The 18,605-nt window shown below is 39.5% G+C and overlaps 1 protein-coding gene across 1 annotated transcript in view; it reads right to left on the reverse strand.

The window, feature by feature from the left end:
* Positions 1–18,605, reverse strand: part of nek11 (NIMA related kinase 11) — a 254,128-nt gene that overhangs the window by 87,965 nt on the left and 147,558 nt on the right. Inside the window, exons 10-11 of the mRNA XM_033048704.1 lie at positions 15,663–15,782; positions 13,681–13,774 (exon numbers count right to left, since the gene is read on the reverse strand). Coding sequence (XP_032904595.1) covers positions 13,681–13,774; positions 15,663–15,782 — 214 coding nt within the window. The remainder of the gene's footprint in view (positions 1–13,680; positions 13,775–15,662; positions 15,783–18,605) is intronic.

Here is an 18,605-nt window from a genome sequence, read left to right on the forward strand (position 1 = left end):
ACTCTTACTGTGAACAAATGGGATAAATTAGCAGCAGGCTACCCATCTAATTTTGCTTCAAGCTCAGTCAGTAAACACTCATGAATATGCTATTGCTTTGTGCTAATTCAACCAGTTTAAATTCTATTTTTATTACAATAGACGCAAGGTTTTAAATGTTTTATAGAACACATAATGTAATTACATCTCCCTCATCCCACACCCCACATAAACAAACTTCAAACTAGCAAACCTATTTACTGGCTTGGCTCATCAGATAAGAAAATCACAGGTTCAAGGGCGAGTCTGGATAGTAAAACATATAATCTGCATTGATATTCCTGCACAAGGCTGAATGGTGTCGTGCGCAAGGATGAGGGGATGCTGTGCTGTTGGAGGTGGTGACATTCAGATGAAATGCTAAACTGGCCTCTGCGGTGAATGCAAAAGACCCATAGCACCATTTCTAAGGAAAGTAACAAATCCATGGATAATGCTACATGGCACTATTGTACTCAGCTGACCAGTCCATTGACTAACCACCTTCCCACAGGCAGGAATTGTTATCTTCACCATCAATTTAAATATAATTCATAAACTTCTTAATAATAGCACAATAGCAATCAAGTCCAAATCATAAATACATAGTTTGACTCACAAGAACCCTGCTATAACTCTCTGCAAAATCCCCATTACACAAACTTCCAGTTACCAAGTGATTAACCAACAGCTTTTGGATAAACTAGGTAGGCTCAATTGCTCAATTTATTGCTTCCTCTCCATTCAAGAGAGACACATTGGACAATAATAATTAAATTATACAAATATTATAAGAATCATCAAAAAGCAGCAGAGAACTAGTTGAGAGTTTTACAGCATGGAAACAGGCTCTTCAGCCCACTGAATCCTCACCGACCGACAATCATCCATACACTAGTTCTATCCAATACACTAGGGACAAATGATCAAAGTCAATTAACCTACAAACCTGCACGTCTTTGGTATGTGGGAGGAAACCGGAGCATCCGGAGAAAACCCACGCGGTCACAGGGAGAATGTATAAACTCTGTACAGAGAGCACCCATGGTCAAGATCGAATCAGAGTCTCTGGTGCTGTAAGGCAACAATTCTACCACTGCGCCTCTGAGCCGCCTTAATGAATAGGAAATAACCTAATCCTATTTCCATGTTCAAATAACATGACAAGCTAATCTGATTCTATTATTTGATCCATGCTGTTGTAAAACTAATTGAAATGACAGTTATATTGGTCTTATTGTCAACAACAGCTGAAGTGATCTAGCCCCTGTCAGGAACAAACTGGTACAACTAAGTGTATTTCATCATGGATTCAGATGGTATTAATATTGTTGACTGTTGACTGAGGATGTGATTGCCCAAGTGAACAGTGGTAAATCTAATGATGTTATTGAACTCATGGGAAACCCTTCATAAGAAAGATTGCTACAAAACTTAGCACAAGGGCAGTTCACAGTGTAGTTCAAAAATGGAAAAGAAACAGAATTAAAACTCAGAGGCAGCAAGTATTTGCGCAGGGGTTAAGTGCTGATTGCATGACTTCAAGCATCAATGCAGAGAGTATCCTCATTTCCAATTTGATCAATGATGGACTAAATGTAATCTGATCCTTTGTATTTTGATCATATTAAGAGTGACATCTGTTCACACAGCACCTTGAATTATTAGAATTACTTGTGGAATGATGGAATGAGGAAGCTTATTGCAGTAGTCAGTGTGGAGTAATCAGGCTGCTCGCCTTTGAACAAAGAAGGTTGAGACGGGATTTGAAAACCGTCAGAGGTCTATAGAGATAGAGGAAACTGTTTTAAGAAGGGTCTCGACCCGAAACATCACCCATTCCTTCTCACCAGATATGCTGCCAGTTCCGCTGAGTTACTCCAGCTTTTTTGGGTATATCTTCAGTTTAAACCAGCATCTGCAATTCCTTCCTACACTAGACAGAGCAAACTGTTCCCATAGGTACAATAGCCAATCATTAGAAAATAGAGTAAATGACTGGCAAAAGAACCAAAAGAGACCTAAAGAAAAGCTTTTATGCTTAGCATGTGGTTAGAATCTGGAATTTACTAGCAGTAGGTAATGGAGGAAGATTTAATCACAGCAATCAAATGTGGCCTGGATTAATACTTGAAAGGGGAAGAAAACTGCAGGAATCGAAGGTGAATGCAAGAGATTGGACAAGCTGGATTGCTCTGGCATACAACCAGCACAATGGCACAAAAATCTCCTTCCATGATGCATTAATTCTATGATCCTCCATCAAGGGCCTAATTATTTAAAACAAAATTGGTGGTGAGTTACTTTAGGAGATAATAGAAACCAAAACAGACAATTGGAAATGCTTAATTTGTGGATGGGGAAACCAAGCTATGACCTTGGGTCAATTAACTTTCATAAGGCAAAATTAAACTTTACACCAAGTAAGGTGTTAGCAAAGTAAGCAAAGAGTTTGGGAATTTAGCCAACATGAAAAGTGATTAATGCCTAGGGGTTGGGCAAAGGGGAGGGGGTGTTGCGCATAGCAATTTATTGACAAACTTGGTTAAATCTGCAAATCAACATGACAAAGCACTGCTATGTATGGATGTATGCACACTATACAAATAGAGGAATTTACTAAAGGTGATAGTGGAACAGATCTATAGCTTGTGCTCTCAGCATTTATCCTGTTCAGTCATGTGTGGAGCATGAATTAAAAAGCAAAATATCTCTTGAGCAATAAAAAGGAAGAAAGAAGTAGACATGCTAAAACTGTTTGTCACTCCACTAGGCATGTTATTTTCAAGAGGTCTATTTGTAATGAATCCTCAGAGAACAGATATTTATGCTAACAGTAGCTGATGCTAAACACACAAAGATGCGACATTGGCAGACACATGAGACTGTGGATGCAAAAAACAAACTGCCAGAGGAACTCAGCAGATCAAGTAGCAGCTGGGGAGGCAGAGGGATGATGCAGGGTCTCGACCTGAAATGTTAACCATCCCCTGCCTCCACAGACGCTGCCTAACCTACAGAGTTCCCCTAGTTTTTTTTGTAGTATATGAACACTGAACTCTGCACATACACAATCTAGTTTTATTGACTTCAACTATACAAGGATAAAGTTCTACAGCTCGATATCTAATATATCAAGTCATTATGCACTGGCAATTGAACAAGCAAATAGAATGCTCTATTCTCCTATACTCGTACTGTTCATTATATTATCAAAAAAAGGAATAACTTTTGTTTCAAAACTGCCTTTCATGTCTTACAAGATGGCCCAAAATGCCTTGCACCATATAAGTACTTTTGACAAGCAGTCTCTATTGTAATTTAAGAAATGTGGCGATCACTTTGCACACAACAAACTTCTGTAAAATGCACAATGACAATAACCAGTTAATTTATTTTGCTGATGGTGGCTGAAGGTTTTAATAGTGAACAGGGATACCTTCCCTGCTCTTCAAAACAATTTCACTGAATCTTTAACATCCACCAAGAGAACGGAGGAGTCCTCAGTGTAACATAGAAACATAGAAATTAGGTGCAGGAGTAGGCCATTCGGCCCTTCGAGCCTGCACCGCTATTCAATATGATCATGGCTGATCATCCAACTCAGTATCCCGTACCTGCCTTCTCTCCATACCCTCTGATCCCCTTAGCCACATGGGCCACATCTAACTCCCTCTTAAATATAGCCAATGAACTGGCCTCGACTACCCTCTGTGGCAGGGAGTTCCAGAGATTCACCACTCTCTGTGTGAAAAAAGTTCTTCTCATCTCGGTTTTAAAAGATTTCCCCCTTATCCTTAAGCTGTGACCCCTTGTCCTGGACTTCCCCAACATCGGGAGCAAACTTCCTGCATCTAGCCTGTCCAACCCCTTAAGAATTTTGTAAGTTTCTATAAGATCCCCTCTCAATCTCCTAAATTCTAGAGAGTATAAACCAAGTCTATCCAGTCTTTCTTCATAAGGCAGTCCTGACATCCCAGGAATCAGTCTGCTGAACCTTCTCTGCACTCCCTCTATGGCAATAATGTCCTTCCTCAGATTTGGAGACCAAAACTGTACGCAATACTCCAGGTGTGGTCTCACCAAGACCCTGTACAACTGCAGTAGAACCTCCCTGCTCCTATACTCAAATCCTTTTGCTATGAAAGCTAACATACCATTCGCTTTCTTCACTGCCTGCTGCACCTGCATGCCCACTTTCAATGACTGGTGTACCATGACACCCAGGTCTCGCTGCATCTCCCCTTTTCCTAGTCGGCCACCATTTAGATAATAGTCTGCTTTCCTGTTTTGCCACCAAAATGGATAACCTCACATTTATCCACATTATACTGCATCTGCCAAACATTTGCCCACTCACCCAGCCTATCCAAGTCACCTTGCAGTCTCCTAGCATCCTCCTCACAGCTAACACTGCCCCCCAGCTTAGTGTCATCCGCAAACTTGGAGATATTGCCTTCAATTCCCTCATCCAGATCATTAATATATATTGTAAATAGCTGGGGTCCCAGCACTGAGCCTTGCGGTACCCCACTAGTCACTGCCTGCCATTGTGAAAAGGACCCGTTTACTCCTACTCTTTGCTTCCTGTTTGCCAGCCAGTTCTCTATCCACATCAATACTGAACCCCCAATGCCGTGTGCTTTAAGTTTGCAAACTAATCTCTTATGTGGGACCTTGTCGAAAGCCTTCTGGAAGTCCAGATACACCACATCCACTGGTTCTCCCCTATCCACGCTAAATTCTCGAAAAATTCTATAAGATTCGTCAGACATGATTTGCCTTTTGTAAATCCATGCTGACTTTGTCCAATGATTTCACCACTTTCCAAATGTGCTGCTATCCCATCTTTAATAACTGACTCTAGCAGTTTCCCCACTACCGATGTTAGACTAACTGGTCTGTAATTCCCCGTTTTCTCTCTCCCTCCCTTCTTAAAAAGAGGGGTTACGTTTGCTACCCGCCAATCCTCAGGAACTACTCCAGAATCTAAAGAGTTTTGAAAGATTATTACTAATGCATCCACTATTTCTGGAGCTACTTCCTTAAGTACTCTGGGATGCAGCCTATCTGGCCCTGGGGATTTATCGGCCTTTAATCCATTTAATTTACCCAACACCACTTCCCGGCTAACCTGGATTTCACTCAATTCCTCCAACTCCTTTGACCCGCGGTCCCCTGCTATTTCCGGCAGATTATTTATGTCTTCCTTAGTGAAGACGGAACCAAAGTAGTTATTCAATTGGTCCGCCATATCCTTGTTCCCCATGATCAACTCACCTGTTTCTGACTGCAAGGGACCTACATTTGTTTTAACTAATCTCTTTCTTTTCACATATCTATAAAAACTTTTGCAGTCAGTTTTTATGTTCCCTGCCAGTTTTCTTTCATAATCTATTTTTCCTTTCCTAATTAAGCCCTTTGTCCTCCTCTGCTGGACTCTGAATTTCTCCCAGTCCTCTGGTATGCTGCTTTTTCTGGCTAATTTGTACGCATCATCCTTCGCTTTGATAATGTCCCTGATTTCCCTTGTTATCCACGGATGCACTACCTTCCCTGATTTATTCTTTTGCCAAACTGGGATGAACAATTTTTGTAGTTCATCCATGCAGTCTTTAAATGTAGACAGAGTGGTAAAGGCGGCATATGCTATGCTTGCTTTTATAGGTCAGGGCATTGAGTCATGGTGCAGCTTTATAATAGATTGATTAGGCTGCATTTGGAGTATTGCATGCAGTTCTGGTCGCCCCATTTCGGTGGCTGAAGGTTTTAATAGTGAACAGGGATACCTTCCCTGCTCTTCAAAACAATTTCACTGAATCTTTAACATCCACCAAGAGAACGGAGGAGTCCTCAGTGTAACATCTCAACTGAATGATGCAAACAACAGCACAGTAACTATAAGCCTGAGGTTCAATGCTCAGACTTGAACCCCCAACCTTCTGCCTCAGAGATGAGTGTGCAATTAGTTGAGTCTCTGCTGACATGTAGCCAAATCAATAAATACATCTATTGCACCATTACAATTGGGAAGTCAAGAGCAAGTATTGTACTGAGGCTTTTCCTGGAGGAAGTTCAGGGTGATAATTTAACAGTTCCCTGTTGACAACTCTGTCAGCCAATAAATTGGATAAAGGGCGAAGTATATGACTAGACTCATGTCAAACGGTCATTTATACAGTTCACGACATCAGCTTACTCAGAAAACTGTGACAACTCATTCAAATTCTGAGAGCTAGCTCAATCACTTGAATTTCTCGAGCCTCAACAAAACAGACACTTTCTGTACAACAGGTTCCCAGCAAAGGCATTGTGATGGTTAACAGCAAATCTCTACTGATGTTGACTGAGGAATATATATTGGCCAGAAATTGAAATAATACTGGGAAGTTAGATAATTAAATGAGAGAGACAGGAATAAATGCTTAGATGCAGAAACAAATAACACAAATGGTTTTAATACACAAAGGGACACAAAGTGCTGATGTAACTCAGCAGGTCAGGCAGCATTTGTGGAGAATATAGATAGAAACATAGAAAGTAGGTGCAGGAGTAGATCATTCGGCCCTATGAGTCAGCACAGCCATTCAATATGATCATGGCTGATCATCCAGAATCAGTACCCTGTTCCTACTTTTCCCCCCATATCCCTTGATTCCATTAGTCCCAAGAACTATATCTAACTCTCTCTTGAATACATCCAGTGAATTGGCCTCCACTGTCTTCTGTGGCAGAAGATTCCAGATTCACAACACACTGAGTGAAAAAGTTTTTCCTCATCTCAGTCCTAAATGTCCTACCCATTATTCTTAAACTGTGACCCCTGGTTCTGGACTCCCTCAACATCGGGAACATTTTTCCTACATCTAGTCTGTCCAATCCCTTAAGAATTTTATATGTTTCTGTAAGATCCCCTGTCATCCTGCTAAATTCCAGTGAATATAAGTCCAGTCGATCTATTCTTTCATCATATGTCAGTCCTGCCATCCCGGGAATTAACCTTGTGAACCTATGCGGCACAGCTCAATAGCAAGAATGTCCTTCCTCAAATTAGGAGACCAAAACTGCACACAATACTCCAGGTGTGGTCTCACCAAAGCCCTGTACAACTGCAGTAGATCCTCCTTGCTCCTAAACTCAAATCCTCTCGCTATGAAGGCCAACATGCCATTTGCTTTCTTCACTGCCTGCTGTACCTGCATGCTTACTTTCAGTGACTGATGTACAAGGACACCCAGGTCTCGTTGCACCTCCCATTTTCCTAATCTGACACCATTCAGATAATAATCTGCCTTCTTGTTCTTGCCTCCAAAGTGGATAAGATCACATTTATCCACATTATACTGCATCAGCCATGCATCTGTCCACTCACCCAACCTATCCAAGTCACCCTGCAACTCATAGCATCCTTCTCGCAGCTCACACTGCCACCCAGCTTTGTGTCATCTGCAAACTCAAAGATGTTAGGTGAAGATTCGGGTAATAGGTGGACATAGACGAGATTGGGGTTTGATAGCAGATGGTTTGCCCAGCATTTTGTTTCCTTCTGGGAATTATGCTTATGATGATTGGATGAGATGAAGTAAGGTGGAAGGTGGTTTGGGAACAGTGCTAACACTGGAATCAGTTAAATATCAGGTTTGTTCCAGTTCTATGAAATGGTTTGTAATTTTATGATATCTTGTTCGGAATTAACAGGCTAAATTGTGGGTGCAGATGCAATGTAATGATGCTGATTTGTACAGCAATTACCAGAATGATGGGTTGCCAATCACTGCAATGATTTCAGGGAAAGGCAGCTGGTTTTCCGCATGAAACAAAGAATGGATAAGCAGTTTCATACATTCTTGTCCCACAGCCACATCATGATCCGCACTATTGCCCTGCAATGTGCAGCATGACATGCGGAGGCGTGAAGATTCATGAAGAATTTAAGCCCTTGCTCACCCTACACCTCCTCCTCTTCTGATTACAGTATGACTTTTTAACAACCTATAAAAGGTAATTCTGATGTCCTTGCATATCTTTCAGGAAGTGCAAATGATATTGAGTAGGAATGGGGTTTGAAGTTGATTTTCACCCTTCTAACTCATGAGTATTCAGTGCATTTAAAACTCCCCTCCCCCCCCCCCCCCCCCCCCCCCCCCATCTCTACTCTATATTAGCTAACAAAATGAAGGCCCAAGTGTTTAAGGAATTCAAATATTTTAAAGATGAGCATTCAAATGTGAATCACAAATTATGTTGGGAAGTTTTATGCAACTTTATTTCCATGACATAATAGGATGGACAAGACAATTAAGATTTAGCAAGGCAATAAAGATTCATGGTAGGAGAATAATTGTGGCAATAAAATGAGTAGGACTGTGGTTGGTTTTACTGAGTTTGTACATGTTGCTCTGTTGCTATTGCTACATAACTTTGTTTCACTATGTTTTACCTTAATAATCAGGGAGCACAATGATTAAAGGGACTTTTGAGGGAATCTGCTGGATAAGCCACCAACAGTCTTCACTGAAAATCAGGACAGTTATCCTCAGAGTCAAAAACTAATATGTGCTAACATTGTTTTATTATTGTACTTAATAAAATCCTTCCTCTTAAGTTCATGGATCCAAGTCAATGACCATACAACTGCAAACATTCTCTGATGAGATCCATGTTAGTTATCTCCCACTTACTCCGCCAACCAAAGCAAAATTAATGCTGTGATCACTGGGAAACATGATGGCTATACAATCATTTGCAGGCCAATATCATTGCATCTTTTTGGGCCCAGTTTTAAGCTATTAGGTACATTTTGCCATTGGGAAAAACTTGAAATTCTTTCATTTGTTTAAAAAAAAATTGTTTTCTGCTGTTCCTTTCTTAGGCAGTCCCTTGTTTCTGCTCGAGCTGTGTGGGCACTGAGATGGCAGATGAGGTCAAGGTGGGAACTGCAAATCTACCCGAGTACTTCACGAATCATCCATAGACATACAAATATTCAAACTTCCACACCTCTTCAGATGCAACAAAGCTTCATTCTGGAAACCTGAGCACAAAACCTTAGCTAACATTCCAAATCGGCACTTTGAGACTGTGCACTATCACAATATATGAAGAATAACGGATGAATTAGCCCAGACTCTCCAACCATATTTATCCCTCAACCAATATCATTAATAAACTACATTATTCAAGTTTTATAGCTTTTTTGTGGGATCTTGTTATTGATAAAATGCTTAATGCATTTCCAAGTTTTCATCATTGACTTCAAAAGTGCTCCATTGGCCATAGAGCATTTCCAGCCAACCTAAGGAAATGTAATAAAGAAATGCAAATCTTCTTTCCCAAAGTTACAAAACCTGACATAAAAATGTTATCTGATGCCCACTCACAGAATGTATTAACCTTCCAATTTGTTCCGCAGAAATAGCTGACAGCAAATGTAATCTCACTGGATAAAAACAATAAACCATATTCAAAAGGCCAGATTGCAGAAATCTACTGACTTTAAAGAGATTAAACACATTCAGACAAATAAAAAGGCGCTGATTAGCTCAAAGCATATCACCATGGTTTTTTATAGGTACTGAAAGTCACTTTGTAGGATACATCTACAAGCCAGGTGTGCTGTGGAATTTTCTCTACTTGTCTCAGAAATGCAGTTCAAATGTAAGATATTTAGCCATCCTAATAAACAAATTGCAAGCTGTTTAGATACATTGAAAATAACACCTCCTTCAACTATGTAGAAGACCTCCTTTGACCTCTTTGAAGACTAGCTATGACTAACTTCGGCAAAATTGGACACCGAATAGTGGAGAGAAAAGATGACCTCCTTCGATCTCCTTCGACCTCCCTACGACCTCCCTTCGACTATGATGAAGACTATCTACGACTACCTTCGACTATCTACTACGACCTACTATGACTACACCTACGAGTAAAAAAAAAATCAATTTTTTCCATGGCGACCTTTTTTTACTCGCAGGCATTTTTTAACATATTGAAAAAAAACGCCGCAACCTAGCTGAGGCCTCGAGTACGCGGAGACCACTCTCGAGCATGAAGGAGAGTTATGAAGACCTCCTACGACCTCGTGTCGACCATGCTGCGAGTACGAGTTGAGGGCAAACTCGCGGATTAGGTCGCCCAAGTGGGACAAGTCCCTTAAAGGTATACTGGGCTCATGTGTGAGAAATCAAGCAAGACCTGCAATCTGCGAATATGGATGGCATTTTAAACTGCACTGATTGAGAAATGGTTGCAGTGACATTTATGCAGTGAATTTAATGCCCCAAAGATTTTAGTTGTTTGAAGTCAGACAAACCTATCATTCAGATATATGACTGGGATACTAAGAAGAGAGATAGATTAGCACCTCAAAGAATATAAAAGAGTTAGGGTCAAGATTAAACCATATCAAGAAGCAATGGGAACAATTGTCTTCATAAATCATGCCACAATTATGTGTAGCTAATGATGTATCCTCCCCTGACGTTGACAATTCACTTTTCCTATCCTTCTTTCATGAGTTGAATCATCTGAATAGACGAGAATCAAAGACCCCATCACTATTTTCAAAAATCAACAGAGACAACAGAGAATTGGGAAGGACATTACAGTAAGATTGTTTTTTCCGGGCTCTTCATTATCAAGAGAGAAATAATGGCTATTCTTTAATAAAAGGATTCAAGATTAGAAAAAATTGAGCTTTAGAAATTTAAAACAATTTTGTGTCCTTCTAATTGGGTAAATTGTTGAGGACATGGAATGGAGATCTGGATATAAAAGATAACAGTGGAATTGTACATTGGATAGATTTTTTAAAGCTGATATTTTCTTTTCCAAGTGTAAAGTGTAGAATTCCCAGAAATGCTTCACAAAGAAGGTGCACAGATTACTTGCAGAGAAGAACATTTCTAACAGTTGAGGATGAGTAATGGCAGAAAAACTGAAGGTCTAATTGGTACCAACCGGGAAGTTTTGCTATATTACTGTGTGCAATTGGAAATTAATAGATCAGCTTTTCTCAATTCACTTGTTGCTTTCTTGCCTTATCTGAGAGTTTGCTGTACATATGCTGTTTGTAAACCGTATGTCTGATTCTACAAAAACAAAAATGGTGATGTACTGTGATGACATTTTGTATACAGCACAGCAGGACACGATCAAATATAACAGTTCAGAATTTATTTGGCTAAAAGAACCAGATTAAATCAGTGCTGGAACAGACAAGCTGCTAGGCCATTTAAATGGATAAGTGCTCTTCCAATCTCTCAAGAGTTACCGAATGCAAGGGAATTCCCTCTGGCTGGGTTATATGGTGATTTCACGAAAGGTCACTGGGTCATAGGTCTTCACGCACGGAGCCGCAAAATCCAACTGGGGTACATACGTCACTTCCGGTACATGTTATTGATGCTAGAAACGCGTACTTTCAAACCTGTTAAAAACCGCGAAAACGGTTAGTTTATGCGCTGTAAATAACTGTGCAAGTCGGGGTGACCGTGAGACACAGCTATCCTACTTTAGAGTTCCAAAGATTAAGAAAAATGAAGGTAAAGAGAAGAGAGAGCTGAAGGGAAAATAACAGCGGAAGTTGTTGGCCGTGCAGATATAAAGATAGAAAATATCGGGAATTATCGCGTTTGCTCACTGCATTTCATCAAAAGTAAGGCATTATTGATGTTTTGATGAAATGCAGTGAGCAAATGCGATAATTCCCGATATTTTCTATCTTTATATCTGCACGGCCAACAACTTCCGCTGTATATACACACACACACAACTTTTCTTTCTCTCTCATTTATTATATTGTTTACAGTGTACTGTGTTTACATATTCTGTTGTGCTGCTGCAAGTAAGAATTTTATTGTTCTATCTGGGATATAGATGATAAAACACGCTTGAAGGTTTATGCTTTCACGCATTCTCAGGCAGTCGGTTCCAGAACTCCAATGTCCACTGTGTTAAAGACAATTAGAGTCACACAGCACGTACATCTGCCCTTCGGCCCACCTTACCCATACTGACCATGGTACCCCATCTACACTAGACCCAACTGGCCGCATTTGGCCCATGTCCCTTTAAAGTTAACTTTTTCTATCCATGTACCTGTCCAAATGTCTTAAAAGTTGCTACAGTACCTATCTCACCTAATTTCTTTGGCATCTGGCTCCAAATACGCACCACCAGTTGTTCCTCAGGTTCCTAATCAATTTTTCTCCTCTCACCTTAAACCTAGGTCCTCTAGTTCATGATTCCTTTTCTTTGGGTAAAAGACTGTGCATCCACTCTATCTTTTCTCCCACATGATCTTATACAGTGGCGGACTGGGTCTAAAAATATTGTTTGCCAGGAGACAAAGGGGGCCCACTTCATCAGGGGCCCACTTGCAATCGGGCAAGCTGACACCCTGGCCAGTCCGCCACTGATCTTATACACCTCTATAAGATCACCCGCCATTCCCCTACATTCCAAGGAATAAAGGCCTAGCCTGCCTAAACTCTCCCTCAAGTCCTGGCAACATCCTGGTAAATCTTCTCTGTACTCTTTCCCACTTAACAACATCCTTCCGATAGCAGAGCCACCAAAATTGATCACAATGTGGCCTCACCAATGTCTTGTACAACTGTAACATAACATCCCAACTTCTATAGTCAATACCCTGACTGATGAATGGGCCGAATTGACCAAAAGCCAATGGACCGAAAGCTTTCTTGACCGCTCGATATACCGATGATTCCACTTTCAAAGAACTATGTACCTGCGTTCCCCCTAGATCAAGGGTTCCCAACCTGGGGTAAATTTACTCCCAGGGGGTACATTTCACCTACCCAAGAGGTAAATTTGTTGATTCTGGATTTGTACATATTTTTTCTCAATGACTGACTGTGTTTGATTCTGGTTTACCAATATCTGCTCATCATTAGTTGTTCATAAATAAGTGAAAAACCAATGTTATGTGCTATTAACATTGCCAGGGGTAAGCGGAACGAAAAAGGTTGGGAACCCCTGCCTAGATCCTTCCGCTCTACAACACTCCCCAGGGCCCTGCCATTCACTCTGTAGGTCTGCCCAGTTTTGACTTCACAAAATATAATATCTCATATTAATGTACATTAACCTCCATTAACCATTCCTCAGCCCATTTGCCCAACCAATCAAGATCTTGCTATAATGTTTGATGACCATCTTCCCTATCTATGATATCACCTATTTTAGGGTCATATGCATCATTAATTCTCCTCAATATTCCACCAACTCCATGCCATTTATAGTGATGAATCACGGCAAAATTTAAAATATTAACAACATAACATACTTGATCATTCTGAATCTGCTAGATTCACATAAAACTGAAATAGATTCAGGTAAAACTGAAATAAATTTAGGTTTCAACTTTTCAATTTCTGCCATAATTAGACACCCACAGCTAATTGTTGCCCAGTTTGTTTTAGTTCAGTTTGGTTTATTGTCACGTGTAGTGAGGTACAGTGAAAAGCTTTTGTTGCAAGCTAACCAGTCAGTTTTAGATATACGTATTGAAATTTTAATGCTCACCAAAATATCTTTGCTAACATCACTGGAGCAAATGTATTTACAATCCCTATAAGGAGGATGACAGAAATTTCATTGGGTGGTTTAAAGCCCACCAACTTCGTACCAACTTACATGCAGAACATCTACACTGACTTGCTGAAAATTGAGATTCCTCAGTTGCTGCATGCGCTGATGATTTTCCTGATATTTCTCTTCTGCCAGTTTCCTATTGGTATGAAATGGAAAAAGTCAGTTCTTTGCACCATGCAATCAATGAAAAAGCAACAATACCTGCTCAATTGATTGAACCTAATGAATATGAACCTAATGAATATGGCCTATAAAATTCAAACCATATCTGAATTAAGAACAAAATATAGAAGGAACAAAACTTAGGCCAGATAATTGTTGCTCACATAATTCTAGATACATATATTGAAATATAATGATCAAGAAATTTAACTGCACCAACAAATCATTGATTGCAACACTACTCATACTACTATTTATGAATCTCAAAGGAGCAGACAGTGCAGAGTTCAAATAGTCCTGCAATATAACTGACCATAAAAATGATGGATGCTTTCAACCATGTTAGCAGCGTAATATAATACTGTAAAAATTGTAGTGTTCCCAAATAATATATTGTGGAAAGGTGCTTACAACTGGCCCTGTCACTGGTCATGCTTGGCTCATTGAGCATGTGATTTATATATTAAGAACTAAAGCTTGCAGCTCAGTAACATGGTTTGTTGCCAGGATTACAGGCAGGGCTATGTTCAGGGGTTGAGAGATGAAACAGGCAATGAAAGTCTTGGGAAGGGAGTGAATGGGAGAAGAAACAGAAGACAGCATCTCAGTGGAAAAATCATCTCTGGGCAAGAGGATTATTCATACCTGAAATTACCCCTAGCTGAATTTCCAGACTGAAGCCAAAAAATTGACCTCTGCTTACTGAATTCACAAATCACTAACTAAAAATTTGAGATAAAGGATAAAATTTGCTCTTACGGAATTTATGTGAAAGTAAATATATCAAAACAAGTTATTTTTCAACTCATGTTTATTGACGCAAATGCATGTACATGGCTTTGATTAAGGAGTATGTTTTGACTCCAGGACATTGAAGATAACGTACCCACTGCAAAGGCACCATAGGATTAAAAAAAAACAATCATATGGGAAGTCAAAGAAGATCTCAGCTTAATAATTCATCCAGAAGATGTTACTTCTATCAGCACTGCAGTACCTTAGTGTTGAAATGCAATGTCAGCCTAGACTTTTGTGGTGAAACCTTTTGAATGGACTTCAAGGGGAAAGCTTTGTGACTCAAGAAGCAAGGGCACGACGCACAGAGTCATAACTATTGTCTGGATGACAACGGAATTTGGATTTATTCTTATTGGGGAAAAAAAACTTTAATGTGATTTACCATAGTTTTCAAACTAATGATGGGAGTGACATTGGGGCTTTGGATAAAATAATCCAGCAACAATCATCTATGCTCAAAGTTAAACACTATGTAGAAGTTCCAACCTGATATTCAGACATAAGAGTAAAAATGAGCATTCTTGGCATGTAACTTGATCAATAATCAGTTAGATTTTTTTTTAAATATTGAGAGGAATAAAGAACATCAGGTAATGTTGGGAGAAAAATCATGTTCTTCATTTCTTTCATTTCATTTCATGTATGATTGCGGTAGTGGGTGGGCCGTGAGAGTTTAGGCCAATAGTTATACTCACATCCCAGCATTTTGTTCTTTTGATTTTAATAAAGCATAATCAGTGGCTGATGTATATTTACTCTTCTGTAGTGGCTCACTGCCATGCAATTGCTCTGCATGTGGTGCTGATGCCAAAGTTGAATATTCCCCTCTCTTGAGATTACCAAGGATTTCAAGAAATATTGGTTAATTAAATTGTCATTTTTTGAATGAATTTTTGAGAAGGATCCACATGCTGAGGTTTGTTATTGGTGATCCAAGGTCACATATAATCATATAATCTTCATATCGCTTGATATGGCGAGGATACAAAACAAATAATTAACGTTTCTGAGCACTAAGTGCTTCACCTCCTCAAACAAAATGAATGCTGCATTTTTGCACATACTTCAATTTCTTAGATTTCTCATCTGCACTCTGCAATTTTCGAAGTCTCATCCTCTCTCGTGGAGTCATTTTCTGGATTTCAGACTGCTCACGTAGTGTTTGAAGGTGAACTTTCTTCTGACTAGAAAAACAGAATAAAACTATAACTCTTGCATTTCTATATCCACTATTACAACCGCAGAGACTCTCAATGTACGTCACATCCAATTAAGTAGTTTTAAAGCAGCTTTAGCAAGGCAGGAGAAACAACAACCAATTTATAAATTACAAAAATCACTTTTAATCACAAACGTGTTCAAGTTCTACTGAATGCTCAGCAACATGAAAACGTTTCTCAGTTTCTCCCTCCACAGATACTGCCTGGCCCACTGAGTATTTCCAGCATTTCCCATTTTACTTCAGAGTTTATCCCTAATATTTTGCTTTGGCGTACGCTAATCTTAACAATGTACACCCGGGAGTTAGCAAATAAATTAAGCATAATATTTAAGCCAGTTATCCTAAGATGATAATCAAATTGCATGGTTGCTAAACATATGTTTCTGAGCTCACTACCAACAACAAATAATTCCCCATTGCCTCATGCATTAATTATCGTTTTTATTTCACGACAAGCCTCTTAGAACATAGAAGAGCACAGCACGGGAACTGGCCTTTTGGCCCATAATTTGTGCCAAATATGATGCCCAGTTGAACTAATATCCCCTGCCTGCATGTGATCCACATCCCTCTATTCCCGCATATCCATGTACCTTTGGCGGGTAGAGATGAGAGTCGATCGTTTAAATAAAAAGTTTTAATCGTAAAACGTTTAAACTAACGATTGGTCTCACACAACCAACAAAACTGATCCAGCCACAACGGTGGTCTAGAGCGACTGAAGGGGCATCGCCCAGAAAGCGCGCAAAAACGCAGCCCCTCCCAGTGTCACATGCCCGAGGCACCCGACCGCAGGGTTCGACAACCTGCGAGCAATAGCAGGTTCTGCTACATACCTATCTAAAAGCCTCTTAAATGTCACTATCATATCTGATTTCACCACCATCCCTGGCAGCATGTTTCAGGGACCCACCACTTTGTAAAAATTGTCCCGCACATCATCTTTAAACTTTCCCCCTCTGACCTTAAAGCAATGCTATCTAGTTTTTTTTTTACAGTTCCGCCAAATGGAGAAGGTTCTGACACTGCCCTTTCTATGTCTTTCATACTTTCATATAATTTTACAAAGGTCTCCTTGAAGTTATGATCACCAATGCCCACATATTGTTTTGCCTTCTGGAATTTATTAACCATCAGCTTAAATGTAGAAAACTGGACAGAACCATGGAGCATTACACATTTGTATAGATCACCACATACAAAAACTTTATATCATTTCATTATTCATATGTGGGAGTCAGACATAAGCATCTACTCATTTATTTTTTTCTGTTTTTATAGCACAGCCAGATTTTAAGTCAAAAAGAAATCCCAAAGTTTTTAGCTCAGGTAACATTAATTAAGATAAAGCAAAATTCAAGACCCAGTTAGGGAGAAAAGGATGTGTACTCCAAGCTGACAAAGTTAATTGTTCTTTGCTCATGTCTTTCTTTGTCAACTAGTTACCGAAAGGAAGTGTGGTTCATTCGGAATTAATGCGATTGTTATGTTTCAAACAATATTCATGCTAACCCAGCAGTCCTGTCAACTGTATTGCCAATTAAAAATTCATAATTTGCAAACAATGTTTTGCTTTTACTTGCCCTCCACAAGCAGGATGAATAAGATGACAGCTGCTACAAGCATTTATGTCTTTATTTTATGCCATTTGCCAAATGGTTGTAATTATGCAGGTTACCTTTTTTTCAATAGAAAGAAGACCTAGAAACAGAGGGATGCACTTCTGTCCTCCAATGAATCAATTTATTGGACTATGCAGTAGTGTTCATTCAACAAACTCCATATCCAAAAATTGTCAATTTATGTAAATATTTTGTATAATTTATTTTTGTGTGTTTGTCTGAAGTGCTGCTGCAAGATTTTTCATTATACCTGTACCTCATTGCACGAGAACATCTGACAATGAACATGATCTTCAGCAGAAAAGCAATTTGGAATATTCTGCAGAAGATGTGAAAGTTGCTATAGAAATGCAAGTTTTAATTTTTTTACCAACTTTAAAAAACGTGGGGATTCCCACAACAATAGCATTACATGATACTTGGATCATTTCTCCAAAATAAATTTACCTTTTAAACCCTTTAACCATAGTTCTTTAATCAAAACAATTATCTGACATTTGGCATTCAGTCTATACCCAAGAGAAAATAAAGCAGTATTTAAGCTTGCTGAATTACCTTACAGTAGATATTCAACATTAATTCATCATTTCTTTATCCAGCCTCTCATTAGGGATCGGAATAAATTAACCTGTCAAATTTTCAATGTCAAAACCACATGATGAAAGCCTGACCCTCCACTTTTTAAAAATTAACTTTATGGTTATGATTATCATCTTTAAAATTTAGGCTAACGAGCAGGCAACTATTTGTTTAGTAGGCATGGTTATAAACGGGAAGAAAAAAACCCCAGTACCATTGCAAAACAATAGGTCACCTCATATTCCGTTTTGGTAGCTTACAACCCAACAGTATGAGCACTGAATTCTACAAATTTTAGATAACACCCCCACTTTCCTATGGCCCACCCTGGTACACATCCATTTCTCCAATTATCGTGCCCCCCCCCCTTTTCCATTTCAACCTATGTCCCTTCCTCTGGCTTTACATTTCACTCCTCTCTTCTCTTTATCTGACATCTTATGGGCCCCTTATCATACCAAGTCATTGGCCACCCACTTGCCAATCAAATCCCTCTCACCTGTATCCTCCTATCAGAGAGTCATAGAGTGATACAACGTGAAAATAGGCCCTTCGGCTAACTTGCCCACACTGACCAACATGTC

This window comes from Amblyraja radiata, chromosome 2 (genome assembly GCF_010909765.2).
Source record: "Amblyraja radiata isolate CabotCenter1 chromosome 2, sAmbRad1.1.pri, whole genome shotgun sequence".
Classification (NCBI taxonomy): domain Eukaryota; kingdom Metazoa; phylum Chordata; class Chondrichthyes; order Rajiformes; family Rajidae; genus Amblyraja; species Amblyraja radiata.